Genomic DNA, 24,202 nt, shown 5'->3' with positions numbered 1-24,202 from the left:
GACCCTTGCTTAGTTTCTGGTCATACCCTCTCATCACCTGTAATGACTTTGGTCAAAAAGTTTGGATCACTTTCAATACTTTTTTTCAAGTCTTGGCTCAAATTCAATACTGTAGTATGTTTTTTTGATCCTGTTTGATCCTCCTTGAAAGCCCATTGAGCATTTGGTAAGCTTCTGTTGCCAATTTTTCAAGCAGAAAACAAAATTTCAAACACACACTTGGTTCTTTTAAATCTGCCATAATAACTTCACAGGCGGAACATGGGAACAGTAATAGAAAAACAATACTATGATCAAATGTTAACCTACGAACTGATGCCATCTGGGTAGCTGTTTAGTGAAAGTATCTACTAACCCCATCTAGCGGGAGAACTCTCTACTATGTCTACGAATGGCAACGCTCTCTCAGTCCGGTTTTTTTTTTGGTCCCCCCCCTCGTGTATATCTGCTTCACATTTATGATTGGACTACAGTGCTCTTGACATTCTTGATGACCCAGTCATTTATGAACAAGTAAAAGAAGTGGTTACCTAATTATGAATAACACACCAAAGGATGTGACCTTGATATTGACCAATGAGCACTCTAAAAGCCTAGATTATATATAGGCAATCGAGTCTAGCCTGGAGTGAAATGAATTTGTAACATATAGCGAGCACCATTCCAGTACTGGTCGAGCCAGATTAAAAACCAGGTTTCTCTGAAATGCGAGTGCACTATCTTACCACCCCACCACCCTGCTCCTCAGATGTTCCTACTCGTTTGCATTAAAACACCAGCTGTAGTTTAACACAAAATGAATTAATGATTTAGAGCTTAAAGCCTCTTCGAACATCAGGTCATTAGAGACGGCAATAGGTGACGAGATTAGCGAATTATTAATGAACGGAATGGAGGAGGGAGGACGAAGGAATAAACCGAGAAAAACCACCGACTCACAGCAATGTCCACCATGATTCCAGGTTCAACCCTGCCTGGAATTGAACTCAGAAAGTCTTGGTAAGAGGCGAGTGTCCGACAACTCTACTACCCTGAACCCAGAAAATGTGAAATAGAGGAATAGAAAGAGATAGATAGAACAAGCTATCAAACTCGAAGCATTGAGAGACGCACCGCAGGCGAGGCCGAGGGCCAGGATCCCGCCGGTGCTGGTCCCCGCAACCCAGTCGAAGCAGTCAACCACCCTGCGGCCAGTCGCCTTCTCCAGCTCCCAGAGCATCGTTGCGAGCACCATGCCTCGGATGCCTCCACCGTCCAGGCACAGCAGGCGGCCGCCCCTCGGGTCCCGGGACCCCTTCAGGGCCGACGCCGCCTCTGAGAGCAGCTGCAAGCACACACTGCACATTGCACATAGGCACTAATTGCTTCCATTCATCAAAGTAATGCTAAGCATGTGCGCTTCCCAGTTTTTTCCATTCCATTTTCGGTTTCTGTCAAATACCTGACCCAGTTAACCTCATTCATATTTAGTTTAGCATTCAGATATTTTTCTTTTCTTTAAAAGAACCGAACTGACAAATAAAAATCAGAACTTCACAGCCCTAAATAAAACACACTAAGACACGTAGAATCAATTTGTCATTGTTAAATTTTTGTTTATTATTATAAATACTAAGTGAGTTTGAATCCACTGACAAACTTTGGCTGCAGGCTTAAGATAAAAATTTTTGTTTTAAACATATAGTTCTACATCTTATGGTGTTAAGTGCTTCTTAATACCGTGTTTAATCGCATAATCGTCGCACATGTTATGATAAAATCGATTTTGAAAAGTAGGGGTGCAATGTTTATGCGGGAAAAAAAAATTTTGTTGGGTAAAGTTATTTATAAAGACCAAACCCATTCATGGAAAGTACGTTTATTTAAAAAGTGAAGTATAAAAGAGCATGCCAAACAATTTAAATTAATAAGTCATGCAACAAAAACCTTTATTCACTTTAAATAGAAAAACAAAATCTGTGATCAGAACGCGAGCCTGAACGAACGCATAACTATCGTCGTAGTACACACTTACCATGAAAGAGTGCGGGCCATCAAATGTAGTTAATTCGGCACTCGACAGAAAGCGCGTGTTGCATGCAATTGGCAAGATATCAATATTCGACTACGTGTACACGCTCTATACAGGAAGCAACATAACCAAACATGAATGATGCCAACTAGCGCTGGCTACATTTTTGTATGTGGTACACCGTGGCGACGCAAACGAACAGATAAAGGTTATAAGATAACGTACAAAACACAAACATCAGACTACTTCGTATTTCCGTTAATTAAATAAGTAAGTGGTAATGTCCCAATAAATATTAGATCTACTTTAAAATACATAGTTTTATATTAAAAAAATACCCACACAAAGCGCTCCGACACTAATATCAAGACCAAAAACATCATGCGATGTTATTCTTGTTATTCTTAGATGAACATTATTGGAAGTATTAAAGCCGACACAAAAATACGCTGTGTGTTAAAATTAACAGATTATAATGATCTTTCATTTCATTTTTTTTTTTTTTTTAATTTTTCTTCTTCTGATTTTCACATTTTGGTCAAAATGTTCAATTTTTTGACGGATCCCAAGGATGTATTCGTAAAATCACTGCTTCGTTAAATCCGGGGTTCATGACATCGGGGTTCTAGTGTATTTAACTATGGCAAGCAGAAAACGTACATGTAAACTAACCAGTAAAAATAAACTGTCTTTTGATATTTTCTTTAGAGGTGGCCTGTAGGGCGACGGACTTGTCATGAAGGTTGAAGTGGGTTTAAAGCAAAGCCGTCTAGCATTGTGAGTGACAACATCCTACCATTGTACGGCTGGTTTCTTAGCGAGTAGCGGTTTGGGAAGGGGAAGGGGGGGGGGGGGGGGGGGAGAGAGGTTGAAATCAACTGAAAAAATCGAAAAACATCTATTACGACCTTATTCCTGGGAACCGTGAGGGGTCGTTTCAGAGAGGTTCTACTGTATATAATTAGTTAATTTGCGTAGAAATTCGTGAGAACGGAGGGAAAAATTAGAATATAGTGTTTTAACATCAAAACATAACAATTTGCGTTATTTTTCGAGTTTATCACGATCACAATTTTTTCAGGTCCCTAAACTTAACGTAACAATTCTTACAGTTTTATAGTATTTTAATGTACCTAACCTAACCACTCGTTAAAATGGTAAACTACTTTAAGTATCAAAATGCCCTTTTAGAGAAATATTGGGGGAAAATGTCAGGAAGTAAAAAAAAAATACATTTTAGAATTGTTAATTTTTTTTTCTGTAAAAGAGACTTTTTCTTCAGAATTACCGAAAATTCTTAAGTTTAAATTCATAGCATATAGAAATCCATTTGTAAGCAAAGGGAATAATGGGCAAAAATTAACATTTGATATTGAATTTTAGAAGTAACCTTCAATAAAGTAGAACCTCTGTCATACACTTTTCAACGGAGGGCACAAAAATGATGTATGATGGGGGAAAGTGTATGAAAAGGGAATGGCAATTATAATTTTTTTTTTCAATCTAGCATACCAGCACAATGCCAGATTAAACTTAAATACATAATGTGTAAATAAATGCATTATATTAATGAAAGATATGCTTTCATCAGTATATATACATATAATAAAACCACCAGAAATGTACAATACAGTCCATAATCAAGTAAAGCTGACATGAGAAACAGTGGCCTTACAAAATGTTATGAAGTCCTTTCTTGGAAGGGGGGAAAAGTCACCCAGCCTAAATGAGAAATAAAAAAAATTAGGCTATTGTAAAAAGAAAATAAGAAATTTTTGCTTGTTGGTTTCATTTTACAAACAACTTTATTCAACAGAACAATTTTCAATAAAATTTTAACTTGAGAAATGTAAAATACAAAACAATCTGATCGTAATAAAACAATAACAAATGAGTATATTCAGTCCAAAGATTAATGAATGCACAAAATATGACATCCGTGCCTTGGTAAAGCGCGTGCACCATTTTAATAATCATTGCTAGTTTGCGCCACTAGTCTCGCTTGGTGCCGGCCATAGATGCTACTAGCGAAGTGCACAGTCTTCCTGATACAGTAAAACCTCCATTAACGAATATTCTATTTAACGAAAAAAACCATGCAACGAAATAAAATTTTGGTCCTGCTGAACCTCCATAAGATCAATGCCTTTTTAACCTCTAAATACAGAATTTTATTTGTTCCGAAATAGTGAAATTCCCTTTACAACGAACTGCCGCTTTTGAAAAACACGCAAAAATAAACATCTCCTACAAGACATCCACTAATTTGTTTGCATTCACTGCTTTAAAATACATGCGTATAACCTTAAAATAATATGCACCATCGCGGAAGACAATAAATAAACAAAGCATCATGGATAACACACGTCGTGTATACATGCCACACTTAGTTCAAAATGGCGGGTACATTTAGCGCTAGTGGCGTAAACCTCCCGTACCATCGCTCTGGCAAGACGAACAGCTAGTATATTTTGCGTTTCTATGGTTAAAGATGTGCACACGCAAATATTTTTAACTATGTTATCTATGAGTACAATTTCCGTTTTTTCAGTTTTCACTGTTGTTTGTTTATTTCCATTGTTTATTTATTTCCACATGTAGTTACGGAAATCAACACGGTACTACTGTAAAATGAATTCTAATCCTAAAAAGTGGCAACTGATTGATATTAAAATAAAATTAGAAATTTTAAATGTAGTTGATGAAGGTGTAAAACAAAGTGATACATATAGCTAAACGTTTCGACATCCCGGCGTCAACACTTTCGCCCATATTATCCAACCGGGAACAGATTGAAAACAACGCTTCTCTGGTAGGAACAAATCAAAAACGTGTGAAAGTATTTAAAATTATGATTTGGACAAGATACTCTTTGACTGGCTAATGGAGGCTAGGGCATCTAACATCAACATCTCTGGACCGATTTTACATGAAAAGGCACGCCAGTAGCACTGGGGATGGGAATTGATAATTTCCAAGCATCAAATGGTTGGCCACTTAACAAGTGTATTATTCTATGTACTTTTTCATGTTTAATTCCTCATATCGTATTAAACAGTCAGAAAGACAGTTCTAGCCATTTATGTGAAGCTTTATGATGACTAGAAATATACGTATTGTGCGAAACCTCCATTTAACAAACCCCTTTACAACAAACACAACAAATTTTGGTCCCTTGAGATTTGTTAAATAGAGGTTTCACTGTAATATCCATATCTATGGTGCGATAAAGTTAGTTTCTTACGTTTGCAAAGGTAAACAATGAATGTTTTTCAAAATAAAAGCATTAAAACGTAGTTTATCGGGAGGAATATAACAGAAACATTTGTGAATTTTAGGGCTTTTCCGTTCGTAAAAACGTATGAAACGGGAAATTAATAATTTTATAAGTGTATGTTACGGGAAAGTAAACCATTGTAAATATAGTACTTTCGGCGGGACCAAAATTAATCGGCGTATGACATGGGAAAATGTATGAAACGGGAATGTATCATCAAGGTTCTACTGTATTTTACCCTAATTTTATGTTTTAGTAGCGCCTTTTTGCACCACATTTTGCCTTATTTTAATATTTAACACCGCTTTTGGTAAATTTTATTTACATTTTTATAGGGTCCCTACTGATAAGTCTTCATTCCCAAGTCCCTCCAGAAAGGTGTTAGCAGAGTTTAACTGTAATTTAATGGCAACAGACCCACGATCCAAAATGACTGAAACTAAGCCGACATGAGCCACACGAAGCTAGCGCACCAGATGCATGTGGCTGCGGGTGAAGGCACTGGGTGGAGTGGGCGGAGCCACGCCGATGTAGTTCTCGCTGGCGGAGCAGCCCTTGTCACAGCCCTTGGTGCCCGGAGCACAGCGCGGGGCCCCGACCGCGTGCAGCACGTACAGTAGGGAGTCCTTGCCGGCTGGCACGCAGTGCCGTGGCGTCTCGCCCCGGTTGTTGCTGGAACCCAGGTGCAGACAAGCAGCTGACTAGGGATGGGCTGGTCGAATACATTCAATATACATTAGGGATTAAAAGTTAAAACATATGATATTCAAAGATAACATTTAAAAAAAAATTCAATAAAATCTCTTTACGGTGTGTCTGAAAAAACCCACAAATTTGGTACATTAAGAAGGGCCCCACCTACTAGCACGGTACGTCATATAGTTAGCTAAGCATACAGCAATATGAAATATTTATATCAGTATGTGAAGTCGCACAAATCAGAGTGTTACTACTACTTCTATTTGCTACTACTATTTGCCAGGGTGGTACCAATGCTGCATCACAGTTGAGCACACACACCTACCACTTTTCCATTATGACATTATGCTAAGAAGAGGCCGCTATGTATCATGTTACCGCATTGCCTTGTACCATTCTCGTATGCTGCCTTGGTGTGCATTAATGAGTGAAACAGTGCGATATAACACTGTTGCATCGGTATTGCAACCACAACAGTATGTGGAGATTTTATTATGATGCTTTACACTGAACTGCAAATAAGTGTGTAACAACCCATGGCGATTTGATAACTGGTACTTTTAAAGTGACAAAATTGGTGATGGGTTGAATCCCAATTGTTCTCGATTCCAACTCTTGAATTTGAATCCCAGAGAATACCTCTCGAATGCTAATCAAGGTGACTAGAGTCAAAAATAAAATAACGTACAATAATTAATAATTTTAATCTGGTCTTGAAACATTCTACCCTTTAAATGGTTGTTTCACAAACCAAGTTTCCAGAATCAATACATATTGTAATTTTATTTATATAATTCAATGTTAAAAGTACAATGTCTTGGGGAATGGTAACAGGATAAATATGAAGTAAAAAGCTGACCTAGAAAACTTATGGACGGAACCCACTAATGTGTCCAACGGAAATTATTAATTATTTATTGTATATTTCCTAACATCTGTGGTGTCCTGCCAGAATGAATGAATTGAATAGTGTAAATTAACCTTACTAGAATCCAAACTGTAAATATTTCTTAGTGTAACTATTTTATCTGTGGTAAATAAAAGTATTTGGTATCTGTAACAAATGGTAGTGTATTACCAAAGTGTTGTTGTATCGTTGACATAACAATCATACAACATATTTGATTCACAGAATTAATAATTCACACTATAGTATAAGTAAAATTATTGGCTAATCTCAGATAATTGGAATTCTTTCAGGGATTTTAGTTACTCATCAATTCAAGTGCAAAGTAGTAATCAAGTTTCTAAAATTAATATTTAGGCAAAGATGTAAATCAATTACTTCAGATTAAAAAAAAACTAAAAATTATCTCTTCTTTTATTTTAGTTCATGTTGAAAGTTACAATAAGCTAAAATAAATTATGAATGAGTGTGTGCCGTTTAGTAATCAGTCGGTGAGCAAACCTCTGGGTTTCAGTGAAAACATACTACACCAGAATAAACATCTTACTCAATAGTTACTGACTCCAAAATGAATTCCAATCATGTACTACGTCTAAAACTATGTAATACTGGGATCCCGGTATAATATACGATAAATTAAATTAGCCAAGTTAATATATATGCAGAATAGGAGTTACAATTTTTAGTTAAACTTTCAATTCTTTAAGTCTCTTTGAATGAATAATTGTTGATTAGTGTGGATACAAATCTCGAACGTAACGACGAAAGTTTATACAGCGACGGGACGGGACTGGGACAAACCAACCTCGGTTTCAGCAAACCACACCAGGGAAAATAGGCAATCCTCGGTGACCACTGCACAGCGCGATCAACGGACAGCAACCTCCATCAATCTCGTTACTGGTAGAAGCAGTCCTTCGCGCACTCCTCTCGAACGGTCTCCTGGGGCTGGTCGTCGGACTGGCTCACAAATCGTCCTTCTCTGGATACTCCATTGTCGCGTTGAAACGTTCTTCCACCTTCCTTCAGTCAGTAGTGGTTGGACAGGACAGAAGTAGACTCGGGAATCAAATCTTCATTGAATTTGTCGATTATTCTTTAGCAGGTCAATTTGAGATTATCCTCAAAATTATATATTCCTGGTAAGTTCTTTTATACACGTCGATATCCGCAGCTAATGGTTCAGGTCTCGTTGATAATATCTGGTAATTCTTCGTAAATAATTTTATATAAATCCACTTAATTCCTTGCAAATATCTATAAATCTTCTCCAATTTTCAGCAATCCAGCTTGAATTATTTAATATCGTCATATTTCTTGTAGTAGATATTTGGAGAATCTAACTTAAAAACGTGCTTACTGACGAACATTCTAAAAGAACCTTTTTTTCTGTCTTGTTAATAACAACGCGATTCTCTAAATTTTGACAAAACATGAACTGTTTGTCCAGAAATTAAGTAATAAAAAAACTCCTATTCTTTACAAATGCAGAGAAAATGAATTAAAATAATTTTAAGTTTATGACCAAAGATAAAATCATAATCATAGACAAAGCAAAATACTTTTCAAATCACACATAATTGCATAGAATAAGCGAACCATAATTTAAACTGATGAAAATGTTAAGCGTGAATAAAATAAATAAACCGATTTCTATAAAGTGTAGAAATTACCTTTATACAGTAAACTCCCGGTATATCGCGCCTCGATTGATCGCGGAATCGGGTATATCGCGGGTCAAACCATGTCCCCCAGTCAGAAATGAATAATAATAATGGAATAAATGGTTGACAGCCGATTAGGATAATTTTGCGTTGTAACTAACAAACTAAGCATCGGGCAGAAAAAAGCCTAGGCGTAGAAAATGTCCGCAGTAAAATTCTAAACAAGATATCTCCGTATCCTCTATCTTGTAGGGTTTTCAAATTATGGTCCAATCCAGCCCAGTGATATTTTCTGAAACACTAGTTCTTAACGTCGCTTTATCTCACAAATGAAGCATCGGACAGGGGACCTGATAAAGCCCACCGTCCAGCGACATCCAGCGTGACTCGGCTGGGGATTGATGTTGGATAGGCTTGGTTGTCGGCAAGCGCGGGGTAGGGAGAGGCGAGCCGAGAATATGGAGAGAGGTAAAGATTAGAGTGGGGCAGAAACACGAGGGGGAGTGGGGGAGGGAATGTGTTCACGCAGCACACAGGCAGAGCATGAGTCACTTGACTGAGCAGCGTCGCTGCGTACAAGGCAAAATCAGGTAGTCCGGTGTTTAAAATTCCACTCCAGAATCTTAATTGGTACTTTACTGGACATCTGTATATAAATGTTTTGTTACAACTTAAACCTACAGACGTAATATTATTGGGTAATTCATTGTATTATACAAGTTCATCTTTTTACTTTGGTATAATGTTTTAACATTAACTAGTAAAGTAAATCAGCTAGCGTATTTTTAATCTTTGCCGAGGAATTCCCAGTGGTCCAATATTTACGTGAACCTTACTGTACCACTTTTGCCGTGAGGTAGTAAACAAGTCCCGGAAATGTTTATGTGTAGCGGTCTCCCGACCTTTAAACAGAGGCTGGGGAATATAACACTTGCCGATCCGAGCCACACACACTCAGCAACTCGACACAGCGTTTGGTGAAATAAGTAAAGACAAAGTTTAACACGGTTTTTAATACGGCGTCACTGATTGCGCTAAAATTAAATTGGCGCGATTTTTGTTTCCCACATGTGACCATTTATAATTTACTGTAAGCATGGATAATAAAGTTTAACCACTTGACACGATAGACGATTCTTTATTTTTTATTGTACGAATGCTAGAATCGTTTTTTTCCTGTATCTGTGGCCTGCTTCTACAAAAGACAAGCTATCTGTAAGTAAATCTAGAATTTTTATTTTGTCAATCTAACTCGGTACTTTGCGATTCATATTCGGTTTGAAGTATCACTACGGCCTTTCTTTTTAGAAGACATTGACCACAGAATCGTGTGTAACCGCACACACTGCACTTACTTTGTTACGGACACTCAGACGAAGCAGATACTGTGGCTAACACCACGAGACTGGCAGCAGCGTGTGTGCCGCACGTGTGTATGGCGGCGTGTGGCGCGCTCGTAGGCCGTGCGACAAACTGTGCGCGGCACGCGGAAAAAGAAAAACAATTCAACATTAAATATTTATCTTTAAACGTTATTATTTTTATTTTTTCACCCGTGTTTAGTGAAAACTGCGGATGCAAAGTCCGCACAAAGGCGGGCCGTCTATACTGTGCGTGCTTGCCGACCTATTAGAACACCGGCGGTGTTTTATGCCTTTTGACCTTGGTCACATCGAAACATCGCGGTTATGCAACAACGCGGGTAAAAGTTATGTCCCCCAACAACCGCGTTAAATAGGGAGTGTACTGTACTTAATATGTTATTAGTTGAATAAAATAAATAAACCGATTTCTATAAAGTGTAGAAATTACCTTTATACTTAATTTGTTATTAGTATTGAATTTTTTAATTTCTTTTATTTCTTCTAATATTTTTCTGCAAATCCGTTTCCTCAAATATTGAATCCTTTGAATTGTAAAGATTTGATTGTATTTGAGGGTTTGAGGATTTGATTGGCCCACCCCTAGACAAAATATTTTTAATGTGAGGTACGTTATAATGATAATTCATTGTATTAAAAAAAAAACACAAAAAAAACATTTAAACCTCAGTAGTCAACAAAGCCTATATTATTATACTATGCAGCTACAGTGTTTTAAGAATATTTCTTGGCCTATTTGTGACAACAAAAAAAAATCTACAAAATTGAACGTTTCATACTTAACTATATTAATTTATTCCTGAATCTAAAGACCTAATTTGCATTAAAGGTATTTGAATTGAATTTTTTTTTTATTTGTTACGATTCGTTATATGAAATAAAAAGATCTTTCTTTTTCATTTGAGAGTTTTATTGCCCGAAAAACTAACCAACCGCATCCCATCACTTTCAATGTTTTGCTCACACATTCAACTTGTACATCCGCCTGTCGAGAGTTGCTCGCAGCTCGGGCGATGTTACTTAACGAAAAATGACGTCGGTTAAGTCCTTCATTTCTACATATTTAGTGAGAAGCCACCGAACGCGCCCTCGTTGTGCAGTGATCGACAGACGACTGGTGAGATCATGGCACTGTGTCATTCACGCAGGGAGGGCAGTATCATGACCTCACCGACCAATCACACACACGCTTCATTCACACTACAAATCACAAGCCAATCAGAACACAGAACATATACACTGAAAACCATTTTCATACATAGAAACAGGGGATTCACTTCCACCTTCTCTCTCCATCACCGTGAGACAGCAGTTATCACTCAGTTCCCTCGCAGTGACGAGATATCGTTACAGTCTCTCTCTTACTGGGGAATCACTGTTTCATTCTCACTCGCACTTACAGGCTTATTATGCCTCTCTCTTTCTACACATCACCCCTGACACAGTCCCTTGTTCTAGAATCATTATGCATCATCTGCATTCTAATAAAAACATAATATATACATAATTATAATACAATATTGAAATTTAAATAAATAATAGAAAAAACTCATTACGCATAATATTAGGTAAATATAAGTAGCAAAACAAAGTTGAAAGGATGACAGAAAAAACATGATTATTAAATAATTATAAATTCATAATAAAATATACTGGTAAATATTTACAATCGCGGTAGATGCCAAAAAAAATGCTAAAAATCCGAAAATACTTTTATTCTATGCTCTTTCACTTCCACTTTTCAAATCAACCGGCGGAGATAAGAAATTCCAAATACTTTAGGAGATATCGAATTTTTTAATTTCATGATATGTAGAGTCGCGGTAGATGCCAAAAAAAATGTAAAAAATCCTAAAATACCTTTATCATATGCTCTTCAACTTCCTCTTTTCATTAAAAGCGGCGGAGATAAGAAATTCCAAATACTTTAGGAGATATCGAATTTTTTAATTTTGCAATACAAGACCTGTGGAACCATTCGAGCGGCGCCATTTTTGTTATTTTGCCGTGTGTTCGTGAATACGTGAATCGTGAATGCGTAATTAATAAAATGGTTGATTAGGTCAGGTCAGTTACATTATTAATACTTTCAAACTAAGCCGACTTTAAAAATTATTTTGTGAATTAATTTTAATGGCTGTTTAGTTTTAAAATATTTATAATGTAACTGACCTGACCAAACAAACCCGGACAGAGGGTGAACAGTAAACTAAAATGGTCGATTAGGTCAGGTCAGTTACATTATAAATACTTTAAAACTAAGGTGATATTAAAAATAATGTGAATTAATTTTAATTATTCTTTAGTTTTAAATTATTTATAATGTAACTGACCTTACCTAACAAACCCGTAACAAAGGATGTACAATAACAACTCACGTAAATTTTTTTGTTACTTATTACTTGCGCAGCAATATCAAAATAACAAATAAGACTATAAAATTAGAAACGTTAAAAACTCACGTAAGTTGGAGGCGGTAATTAAACACTGTTTTAAACAATAATTGAACTAAATAATCACGTATTAGTTCATTTGAATTCTGGCCTATCACGAACAATCACGTGACATCATTATCCAATAAAAAAAATGATACTCGTACGTAAACAAGAAACAATGGTGCACGCACGCCACAGGAATGCGCTGGTTTTGTGCTGAAATTTAAAAATTCGATATCTCCTAAAGTATTTGGAATTTCTAATCTCCGCCGCTTTTAATGAAAAGAGGAAGTTGAAGAGCATATAATAAAGGTATTTTCAGATGTTTAGCATTTTTTTTGGCATATACCGCGACTCTACATATGATGAAATTAAAAAATTCGATATCTCCTAAAGTATTTGGAATTTCTTACCTCCGCCGGTTGTTTTGAAAAGAGGAAGTGAAAGGGCACAGAATAAAAGTATTTTCAGATTTTTAGCATTTTTTTTGGCATCTACCGCGATTGTAAATATTTACCAATACACTGGCAACCTAACCCATTCTTAGTAACAATATTATTAGTATAAAAGGCATGTATACTGCAATGCTACATATTATTTTTATTATTATATATTATTAGAATACTTCAAGATTCAGATTCTAGAAAAATGGGATTCAACCCAGCACTACTACAAACAGTTGTGAAAAAAAAAGTTCCTTATTTAACTAAATATTTAATTGCAAATATGAACAGCAGCATATATATTTTTACAATTAGCACGGTGGCACAAGACGACACCATGAACAGGGGACAGGTGGCCATAGTTGTCGACAATTTCAACAAAAAGAAAGGCCTACTGTAAAAAAAATTCTTACTACTCACGCCATGAATGAATAAGGACTTAACGTTTGGTCAACATCTGTGTCACTAGAGGGTGAAAGTGACAAGACGTGAATGTTGTGCTGACGGAATAAAAAAAAGGTGCTGGGATCTTGGAGTCACCCGAGAGAAACCCCACTGGCCCATTGCAACGTCCGCTACACTTCCCACTCGCAAAAAATCCTGGGTTTGACAAGGAACTAAACCCAGGTTGCCTAGGTGAAAGGCAGGTGATCTGACTATTGAGGCTGCTGTTTGACCAGGGATTCGACCAAGGAATAAGTCCTCCAAAAACAGGTTAGCCATTTATTCTGAGGCTCATTATAAATTATATTAATTTATTATCTGTTTCTTATTTCTTAAAATAAACTTAATGATTGTAACATTTCCCATTTTTATCATGTTTATCCATGTTTATAAATTATAATTCCATCTGTGGGGCACCAGCACCACAAACAACTATTTATGTTTTCTTTCATTTCAGATTATACCTCCATAGAGTATGCAATAGTTATCAATGAACTAGTTAGTAGAATATTTTGTTTTGTTTGATGGTGTGTCAAAGAAGATTACTTGTTAGTGCTAAAATAAAAATATGTAATAAGTGTATATTCCATAAATTCATAATGTAGTATAGAGAAATGTGAAGATGCATACAGGTATTTGAGTATATTTGGATTAAAAATAATGAGTCAGCTAAAATACAAAAATTCCTAAACAAATTCATGAAACTTGGTACATTTTATCAGTTCCCATTCGATGTAATTTGATTTTTTTTTTTTTTTTTTTTTTTTTGCGGTATATGTTTCAATAATACTTTGAGCTTGGAGACACTTAAAAACCAATTCTTTCTGTCTATCTCACTCTTAGAGATTTTACCAAAAAAGGACCATTACAAATAATCATCATAGTAGTTTAAACCTTAAATATAGATCCTACACATAGCACTTATTTTAAGTCTCCTTTTATTCACACATCTCAGTAAAAAGGCTTCCTGAACAAACACAACCATGCACCAACACAGGCAGAAATTTTTTTTTTCTAATGTTCACTTGATTCTAAAAACAACCCACACTCACGCAGAGCTGTATTATATACAGTTAGTTACACACTAAAGTACAGAAATTCATTTTCAGCCCTCGATAAACTATGAAACTATCATCTTAGCATTCCTGTCCAAAACTATGTGGAATTGAACCTTTGGTGTTATTGCTGCACATGCTAAAGCTTGCACATCGAAAACTGGCAGGTTTACAGGAGGTTTTCTTAAGCTGTTACAATCATAAATATATAAACTGCAGGCAACTTAATCTTATTATTGTATGTATTTTGTACTGATCCTTCTTGTATTTCCACAGAGTTTACAACTTGTTGACATGGTCATAAGAGTCAGTCAAACACAACATGAATGCTACTGAGACAGGAATTAGGCCATGGCCTATGTAGCATTCGCCGAGTGATTCACAGAAACTACGGATGAAAGACATCAGGATCTAGCCAGATAATAATAGTTCGTCGTGTAATGACTGCACCCCTTGCTTCACCAGAATATTAATATACGAGGTTATAGAGAATGAGCCGGCACGTACCACCAGGTGAGGTCGGCTCCGAACGCCACGAGCGCCTGGGCGATGGGCACGTCCCCCTCGCGTGCGGCGACGTGCAGCGGGCAGTCGCCCGCGGCGTCCGCCACGTTCACCGCCGCGCCGTGGCTCAGCAGGGCCACCACGCACTCCAGCCGGCGCCGCACCGCCATCACGTGCAGCGCCGTGCGGCCGTCGAAGTCCGGCACGTCCAGCTGGCAGCCCATGGCGACCAGCGCGCCCACCACCTCGCGCGAGCACGACCAGTGCAGGGGCGTGCCGCCGCCCTTCATGTCCTGCCCGTCAGCCCGACAACACACACACTCGAGATGAGGGGGAGCGTTACTGGCATTCGCTCGCGGCAATTATGGAAAATAGCTAAACCAACATGCCTACCAACTTCGAAAATTTTAATTCATATAAAATGTTTTTAATATTTATGTATAGCGTGATTATCACATAGCAAATTTCTCCTATACTTTTTTTTTTATGTACGATTACATCAAGTAGATTTTAATTATAAATAGGGAGTAGATTTCATGTTTTTTTAGATCATTTTTGTTTTTAAAAAGAGAAAGAGTATGGTAGTGTTATTTTTACACATGCCTTTTATCCATAAAACTCTGTATTATTTAAAAAATATTAAATTAAAATTTTTTTTAAACACTTATTTCACCAAAATAATCTAATTTTGACTGACACCTAATGCACTTACACAATAAAACCATTAGTAATATATTACTAATCATGACTAGATCAGTACCACTCAGGAAAATAAACACAAATCATAAAATTTTGTGTGTTTGAAATTGTGCCAATGTAATTAATGTAAAAATGTGTTACTAACAAGAAATGCAAGATGATACAATGTAATATTAATTTTTTCTAATCCATTTTGTTCAAACATTTTGGTACATAATTCACGGTAAATAAATTACATTCAATCATATTATCATAGTAAGTAATAGAATTTTTGGTGATCTGAGTTGAGGTATTTCAAATTGTTCATTGATATCTTGTTTTTAGTTATGCGGTGTTATTCAGGTTTTATCACACTTCACTATATAATCTTGTCCCTAAATAAAAACATTGGAAAATTCGCTAAAATTTACAAAAAGCTACAGAAATATAATAATAAATATTGCAAGTGAACAAGTTTACATTATAGATCCTACATTCAACAACATTATACAATATTTTTTCAGTCACAATAGCAAGAGGCAACTTTACCAATACGGGCAAATAAACATTCCCTTCTCGGATCCTTTTAAGTTTACAATCACTCCTGTTGAATACATTGATCACTGTTGTTTTGTTCCAATTACAGGCGGTCACAAACCGCGTGAAAAGAGCAAGATACCTATTAGACTCAGAAAATTCAGACCATGAACTTGGAATTTGAGAAATAAAATGACTGTATCAGAGGAACGGTGCGTTCCCCTGTTCCATTGGCCTGGAACTGATTTACGTGATTTTTTCCAGTTACTGTTTAGCAAGACAGTAGCTGAAAAAAAGTTTTGAATACTTGTTGCATGTTTAAAAGTCACTTATTTTTCATCTTTTTGATTATGAATTCCCATTAAAACATTAAAAAAAAAAGGTATTTATAATGCACAAATGACTTCTCAGCAATGAACATACTCACCAGGTAAGCTATGTCAAGTATTTGTAAACAAACAAATATTTGTTATTTTGAAGTGTTATTATTCGAGATTGAACAGAAAACAAAATATTTTATTAATTGTAATTGAAAATTCGAATATTTGCACAAGCCTACCAAGCACCCATCAGAAATCACATTAATGCATACAATAAATAACATGCTTAAAACAATCATCATAAATAGTTTATGCCAAATAACTGACTCCTGAAAATAATTTATACTCACTCCTACACAGTAACAAGCTAATCCATTCATTATATTATTTAAAAACTAAATATGTTTGGAAACTACAAAAAACCTATTTAAAAGAAAAATAACCAGAAGAAGGTGTCTTGAGTTGCATTTTCTATAATTCAGAGTATATTTACAGGTCATTTTGTAATTTTTAATTTAATACTGATTTTCTCTTAAATTCAGGCAAATATTTTTATCAACTCAATTTAGGTCTTAGTAGTGCTCTACAAGCTCTTCACAATGTCACTCAAATCAAAAGCTACACAGATTTATAACCACACAAAGCTAATTCATAACAATCATGCACATGCCCCTATACAAGTATGATGACACCACAGGCAAAACAAATACTCCGCAACAAACACGTACATACATGAACTATCCATTGTGGGCTCAACCATTGTTGATGATTATTAGTCTTGTAGTTATTAGCTATTCAAATCTGACAGTATTTTGTCACAAAAAAATTAGATTGACTATCACTATAACAAGCGAATAAGACTTTTCAATTCAATATAATTTCATATATTATAATTATGTTAAGTACTTTACAAAATGTTTGCTGTATTGTCATTAGATTACGCAAACATCTCATGTTTATATTCTTGAACCTTTTATGTTTTACAGCACAACCCAAAGTTGCTTTGAAGATAATGAAATTTGCAAAACAGATTTACTTTCATCCTTGGTTTAGTTTTCATACATTGAACTCAAGCAGATGTCTGTATGTGAACATTCATACTTTTTGAGTCTAGAAACATAACACTGCAAAATTATCCATTACTCTCGAAATGAATGCCTCGTAGTCACAAACGACGAATAAAATGTTATGCTCCACAAGAAACAACGTAAATAAAAGTTTAGGGTCTGTAGTCACCACAAAATATAAGTTAATGTACACATGACACTTTCCTGCAGTTTTGATGTTTCGGCTTCAGAAAAAAAAACATTAAAAATAGTTTAGATGGAAATAAACATAGACACGCCTCTGTGTAGATCTAATGGAACATTTGTAAAACCTTTTTGAAGTATTCTGCAAAATAATTGCCACCATACTTCTTGTTTACATTTCTTACAGTTTAATTGTGATGCAAAAAAAAAAAAAAGCTACACTTTCCTGTTCTGTTGGTGGCTTGTGCCGCCCTTGCAAGCCCCACTGCTGCCAAAACATTCAAATAACCAAAATTATGGTGTCATAAGCTCTGAAAATATTAAAATTATTTTCCAATACATATATGTATCCAACATTTATAACACAACATGCTGATAAATAAAATTTTCTTATGTGTCTAAGTTACTCTGATTTTATAAAAAATATTTAACATTTCAAAATTTTTTAACTGAACATCTAAATCAGTAACAATTACAGGAAATCCTTAATACTTGGCACCAGTGCATGAGATAAGTGGACAGTCTCCCATTATTTATACAGTCAAACCTCAATAATACAAACTTAAAGGGACCATACTGTTGTCAAATTGCAATAACCAAAATATTACAAAATATAATTTTTTTTATGCGATATCTAAATCAAATTCAAATTGTGTTAAATGTTACACACAGAGTTATACTGCACAGAATGTACTATTTTTAGGGATTGTACAGTACAATTTCAGTTCATTTGGAGGAATAAAATTTCTAAGATGAATTAAATAAATGGCATTAGTATTATTTTAGTTGAAACTTCACACTGTTTATTTTGTATTAATCATCCTTTACTACAAGTAATTGTTTACCCTTGGAACAAAAACATATTTGTATAACAATTTACTTTAGCACTGTAACTCCTATGTAATTTCTAGGGACTGTGGAAACACTCTGTAAAATGAGAGTTTTGTATTAACATTGTTTTTATTAATGAGGTTTCACTGTATTTAATATCCAACTTTAACTGAAATGAGGCAACGTAAAATACAATGCAAGCCGGTAAAAGACTGCTAGAAAACAGTGTTGTCTGTTTTGTGATTTCCATGAACTGTACACACGTGTTATAGTGGCTTCTAAACCAACTGGGTACCGAATCGGTGCTCCTAAATATGAGTCATACCGAGGTGCAGGGAATGGATCCCCAACCACCTGCGAGGAGCATGACACCTAAGTGATCCCTACCTCAGACAACCCCGTGTGGGTCAGGCAAATCTAATATTCACTGTGCCCCAGTCACACACTAGAATAATACACAATTGTTAGACAAGATTTTGTGGTTTATTTTTAAATCAATTTTGTTCTTAAAACAGGAGATTTTGATGCTGTTTTTATTTTTATACTATGTTTTCATTCATAAAAAGAGTGCATTATTTAACAAATGAGCCATTCCATTTCAATTCAGGCAGGAGCGTGTCAGGTCACCATCTCGGATTTGCTTTAAAAAATTACAGCAGTTACAACCAGTGCAGACAAGAAGTATGCCAAAAGGATTTTTTCCCAAAAATATTTTTCCCCATGTTATAGCCTTTTGAAGTTGGTTCGAAATCAAAAAAGGTGGAAAAAGGGGTGATTTTTAAATGAGCGGCATTTCAAAACTATTATACTGATTTTGTTGATTTTTTTTTATTTTGTACCTATTATAGTGAACTACAGAGTGGAATAGTTCCAATGAGCCCAACGACAATATCTTTAAGGGGGGGAAACTAAAGAATTTGGCAAAAAATTTGAATTTTTTTGAATTTTCAAAAAAAAATTTTTATGTGGAATAATCAATTTTCATAAAAAGTAATTCTGGTAATATGTGGACCTATTACAGTAGTTTTACAGGAAAAATTGTTTTTAGTTCTATGATGCATGGAATTATTAAAATTTAACTTTAAAATTTTCAAAATTTGACAAAAGTGCCATTTTTGATTGAAAATTACTCAAAAATCCCATATTTTAAAAATCTGAAAATTTGTAACTTTGTAGTCCTCACCTTTAGTAATAGCATGCACTTTGTTGGATAGTGTGTTTTTGCCTGTAAACATTTCTAGAATTTTTTCAAAATGTAATTTTCTTACATTTTCTAAGGTCTGCACACTCAATTAATAAATGTTTTGTTAGTTTCCAAAAAGTGAGATGTAATTTGTAAATTGGGGAAACCTTGGGAATTACAAAAGGAGAGTCTGTGTATACATTATCACATTAACATAATATGCACAATACATATACACACATAAAATACATATGCATACTCTTTAACTTGCATGAAAACCAAAATTTCAAAGTAAAATTGAAACCAACAATATGTACCTATAATTAATTATATGTAGACTGCTTACCCTTCCTCAACTATATGTAACATATATTGACAAACTTCCTAAAATATTATTTGGCTGATTAAAGACAGTAGATCTGCTGGATCTTCATCAACTCAGCTTTGTCGAAAGTGTGGAGTCTTGCTGATTGTCCAAGTGGAGTAGGATTGCTTACTGCTAACAAAACATTTTGTAGTGGCACCGGACATTCATCCTTCTTCTTTCCAGATTCCTGTGGCCACTGAAACCCTTTAGCTGGACCATGGGGATGCATAAAAGACACTGTCATGTCGTTCAACTCTTTAGATATACCAGTGATCTGTCCCATCCACCAATTCTGATTGTATACACAAGCAACGAACTGGCCTACTTGGAAATCATTTATTGAATAATGTGTTTTAATCTGGTTAGATTGTACAACTATTTATATTTTATCTTTAATTGTGCGTCCCATGTATGTCTCATTTTTAATCAGCCAGTAATGTTTAGATTGTATTCCAACAACTGGTTTTACAGTAGCCCATTCTTTTTCCTTAGATGACCTATACGTTTGAATTGTTTTACTTTCAAGAGCCAATAGAGTTATCTTTGGTACAAGGTTACCTACTTCAGCAACAAATGAAGCAGAATCTCTAATGGCATTAACACACTCTGCCCGAAGATTGAACTTAGTTGCAAAGTGTTTACACAAACCACCTATTGCATCACATGCACTTTTGCCATGCCCTGTAGCAGAAAAAATCCATTTTTTTTTTCAACAGTTTGAGTATTTTTACATAGTTCATACAGCTGAAACCTATTTTTGAAATGTCCAGCTGCCCCATCTGTAATGTACACTATTGAACTCAAAAGTTCTAACTGACAAAATTTTGAAATTTCCAGTTTTATAACCTCTAAAGCACAGAGAACGTGAGCAGAGTCGTGAGCTATATCATCAGATACTATAACAAAACTTATTTCCGCACCAAAGTATGCAACACAGGTAAACAGTGAAAGCTGATCAGTTTGCCAGTGGTAAGTTTGGATTTCATCAGGCAATACAACTGACCAGTTCTCAGCAAAATCAAAATGTAAAACAAGAGCATTATTTTGTTGGACAGAACTTCTTGCTTCAGCTATTCCTTCCCTTTGTATTTTCCTAATGTAACTGTGAGGAATAGCTTTTTTAACCCAATGCCTTACATGTTCCAGAAAATTATTTACAGATACAGTTTTTTTTATGAGGTCACCATGTTCCCAAATCGCAAATGTAACTTCTTCCCCTTCATCCAAGCCAAAGTTTTCAACAGTTAATGTTTCTGTGCCAGGACAGTCACCACACTCCTCGAGCCAGCAATCTTCATTCCTTGTTTCGTCACACAAACACTTCAGTAGAAGATAGTCTTCATCAATTTGGTTATTTGTTACATTTCGAAGAGCTACACAGATAAGTTGCATGTTACTGCAGTAAATACAAGAACACACAGTCTGTTCTGGCTGAATTTTCACCCATCTTGGTCGTAAGGCATAAAACTTTGAAAGACTAATTTCTATAAGAGGATTATCTTTTTTGAATGCTTTGTATGCCTCTTTGATGGACCTTGTCATGAATCTTTTAACCTTTTTTACTTTCTGGCCATTACCATCCTTAATGCAAATAACATCTTTTTTGTTTGGACTTTCCCTTGAACAGTTTTTACTATCTTCTAGGTAATATGATAATGCTAGATCTTTTACCTGTGTAGGTAAAGGATGTCCACTATAGGGGTCAGGTTGAGCATAAATTCCCTTATTTTTTATAACTGTGCGACATTTATCAATGAGGTACTTTGACACTGAAGGTAATTTTTCCTTCAATACAGTTTTACTAAATGTTTGTGGTACCAATGTTAGTAGCTGTACTTTTCCATTGTAGCAAATACAGTAAATAGGAATACCGGACACTCGGTAGCCATATTGGAAACAACTGCGATCAGCGCTCCTATCGGGCAGTGTTGTGTGTAACGTTGTTAGCCCATTTGTTTACGTGTTTTGACGGTGATTATTTTGTGGTAAATAATTTATAACGCGCAATTGAGATGGATCCGCCGACATATGGTACGTGCGGCAGTATATGCGCAATGTATGGGTGCAGTAATTACAGAGTTCAGAAGGATGCCAAGTCATTTTTTTCTTTCCCGAAGTCTGACATGTAAGTACATTGTTGTTTGCGTTTTGCTGTAAAATTTTGAAGAGATTTCAGGTTGAAAAGAATTCAAACTATATGCAGTAGCCTGTTTCTTAAATTATAAGTAGTGAAACAGTATTAACTTTACATTTTGAGTTGTAATTATAGAAAGTTTTATCGCAAGCTTCCTGGGCATCAAGCAATGATAAAATGAAGAATAATGTCAAGTAAAGTATTTTTACACTTTTATACTACTGATTTAACTGTTTTTACCCCAAAATTTTAATGATCTCATCAGCCCTCCCCACTATGACGAGTTCTGCTCTTGGAGTGCATAATTACAATACTGTTTGAGACAAACACTGTGTTTCTACTCGCTCATAAAGCACTCTCTTGCCCACTCTTGATGTCGCAGAAAGTCCTTTCTCCAGTCCCAACTAAGAGAGAGTGCAATCCTGGTTTTTAACGAGAGTTTACACACTCTTGAAAGCTGCGACACGGCCAGGCCAAAGAACAGTCTATATAGGCCTACATACACATAAGTAAACAAAAATTTGGAAACAGAATAAACTTACTGCAAGCATATTTAATGTTAAGTAGCTTACAAAATACCTTTACGAAAATGTATAAAAAAAAAATATTTTAATGCATGTTTAGTCTGTTTTTATAACATCATGTTCACCCTAACCTAATTGGTACACAAATATGTCTTCATCACTTGGTTCTCTTTTAATTCGTTCCGAGGTCATGTTCGTTTCCATTTCTGTCCTCCAGCACTAGCAAGAGAGTACATAATAATTTCCAATATTTTCGCCTGTTCAGATCATGTCACAACAAAGATTATTTCTGCTTTTCCAATGACAACAAACATTTAGGACAGTATGTTCAATATTTGCCACAATGTCATCGCGTCAAATTTGTTTATTATGCACAACCAATATTACGCATTTCAATCTGACAGTTATTTTAACCAAACCACTGAAAAAATGACTGTAACGTTTGTAACAAACTCGTGTATGTCATTAGAAATACATTCATTTTTGAATTCCCGCCACTAGCATACAACACCTCACGCAAGAAAGCGCTAGCGTCGGTGGTTGCCAGGCTTTCCCATGTTAAACGACAGGAGTGTCCGGTATTCCTATTTACTGTATTTGATTGTAGTTACAAGTATGAAGAGCTGAGTCAATATTCGAAAACCATAGACTACAATTGACACACACAGGCATTTCATCATCAGACTCACTTGAAAGATGCACGTGATATATGTCTTGTAATTTGTTCACAGCAGAAGTTTTTAACTCATCAACTAATTTTATCTTCTTTTTCCTCGCATAACCTTCTCTCCTATCCAATCTCACCTCTGAAGGGGATTTCAATGGTGATACTTCTACATTTAATGTTTTAATGAGACTGCTATTTAAAACACTTACTAGTTCATCCTCCGGAATAAAATTCTCTGATGTGGATGTTTCTTCTGCATCTTCAGCAAGTTCCAGAAATTTCTTTTTATAAAAAGTAACACAGTTGCTACACAAAATATCATTTTTATTTACTGAAACAGATACACCCACAAACTTTTGAATATCATCTGCTAAATCATTCACCTTACACATCCTCACACATTTACTTTTATACACACTTTTTTTGTGCCTTTTAATGTAGTCCACACATTTAATTCTCTCCGTACTATGAAAGTCAGACATGATTTAGTTCACTAGCTGAACATCACCCATGAACACACACAACACAACTGTAACAGCAAAAGTTTGGGAATTCCCTTGTAGTCTTGTAGTTGATTCCCCCTATGGTCACCAGGGATTTCCCTCAAGCTACCAGGGATTCCCCTTACAGCAAGCGCCTGGGAATATTCAGATAGGGACTCCCCCTTCATATTTCCCAAGGTTTCCCCTCATACAAAACCAGTTACAAATTATCACATACTATTTAGATACCAACAAAACATTTATTAATTGAGCATGCACAACATACAAAAGGTAATGACATTACATTTTCAAAAAATTCTAGAAATGTTTACAGGCAAAAACACACTATCCAACAAAGTGCATGCTATTAATAAAGGTGAGGACTACAAAGTTACAAATTTTCAGATT

The 24,202-nt window shown here is 35.5% G+C and overlaps 1 protein-coding gene across 2 annotated transcripts in view; it reads right to left on the bottom strand.

Annotated features, from left to right (window-relative positions):
• LOC134527688 (85/88 kDa calcium-independent phospholipase A2) overlaps positions 1–24,202 on the bottom strand; it is an 84,818-nt gene that overhangs the window by 44,234 nt on the left and 16,382 nt on the right. For both annotated transcript variants that reach the window (XM_063360592.1, XM_063360591.1), the window contains exons 6-8: positions 14,825–15,114; positions 5,762–5,960; positions 1,114–1,324 (exon numbers count right to left, since the gene is read on the bottom strand). In XM_063360592.1, the coding sequence (XP_063216662.1) occupies positions 1,114–1,324; positions 5,762–5,960; positions 14,825–15,114 (700 nt within the window). The remainder of the gene's footprint in view (positions 1–1,113; positions 1,325–5,761; positions 5,961–14,824; positions 15,115–24,202) is intronic.

This window comes from Bacillus rossius, chromosome 1 (genome assembly GCF_032445375.1).
Source record: "Bacillus rossius redtenbacheri isolate Brsri chromosome 1, Brsri_v3, whole genome shotgun sequence".
Lineage (NCBI taxonomy): Eukaryota > Metazoa > Arthropoda > Insecta > Phasmatodea > Bacillidae > Bacillus > Bacillus rossius.
The sequence above is the reverse complement of the archived record's forward strand: the minus strand, read 5'-3'. Positions and strand labels throughout refer to the sequence as shown.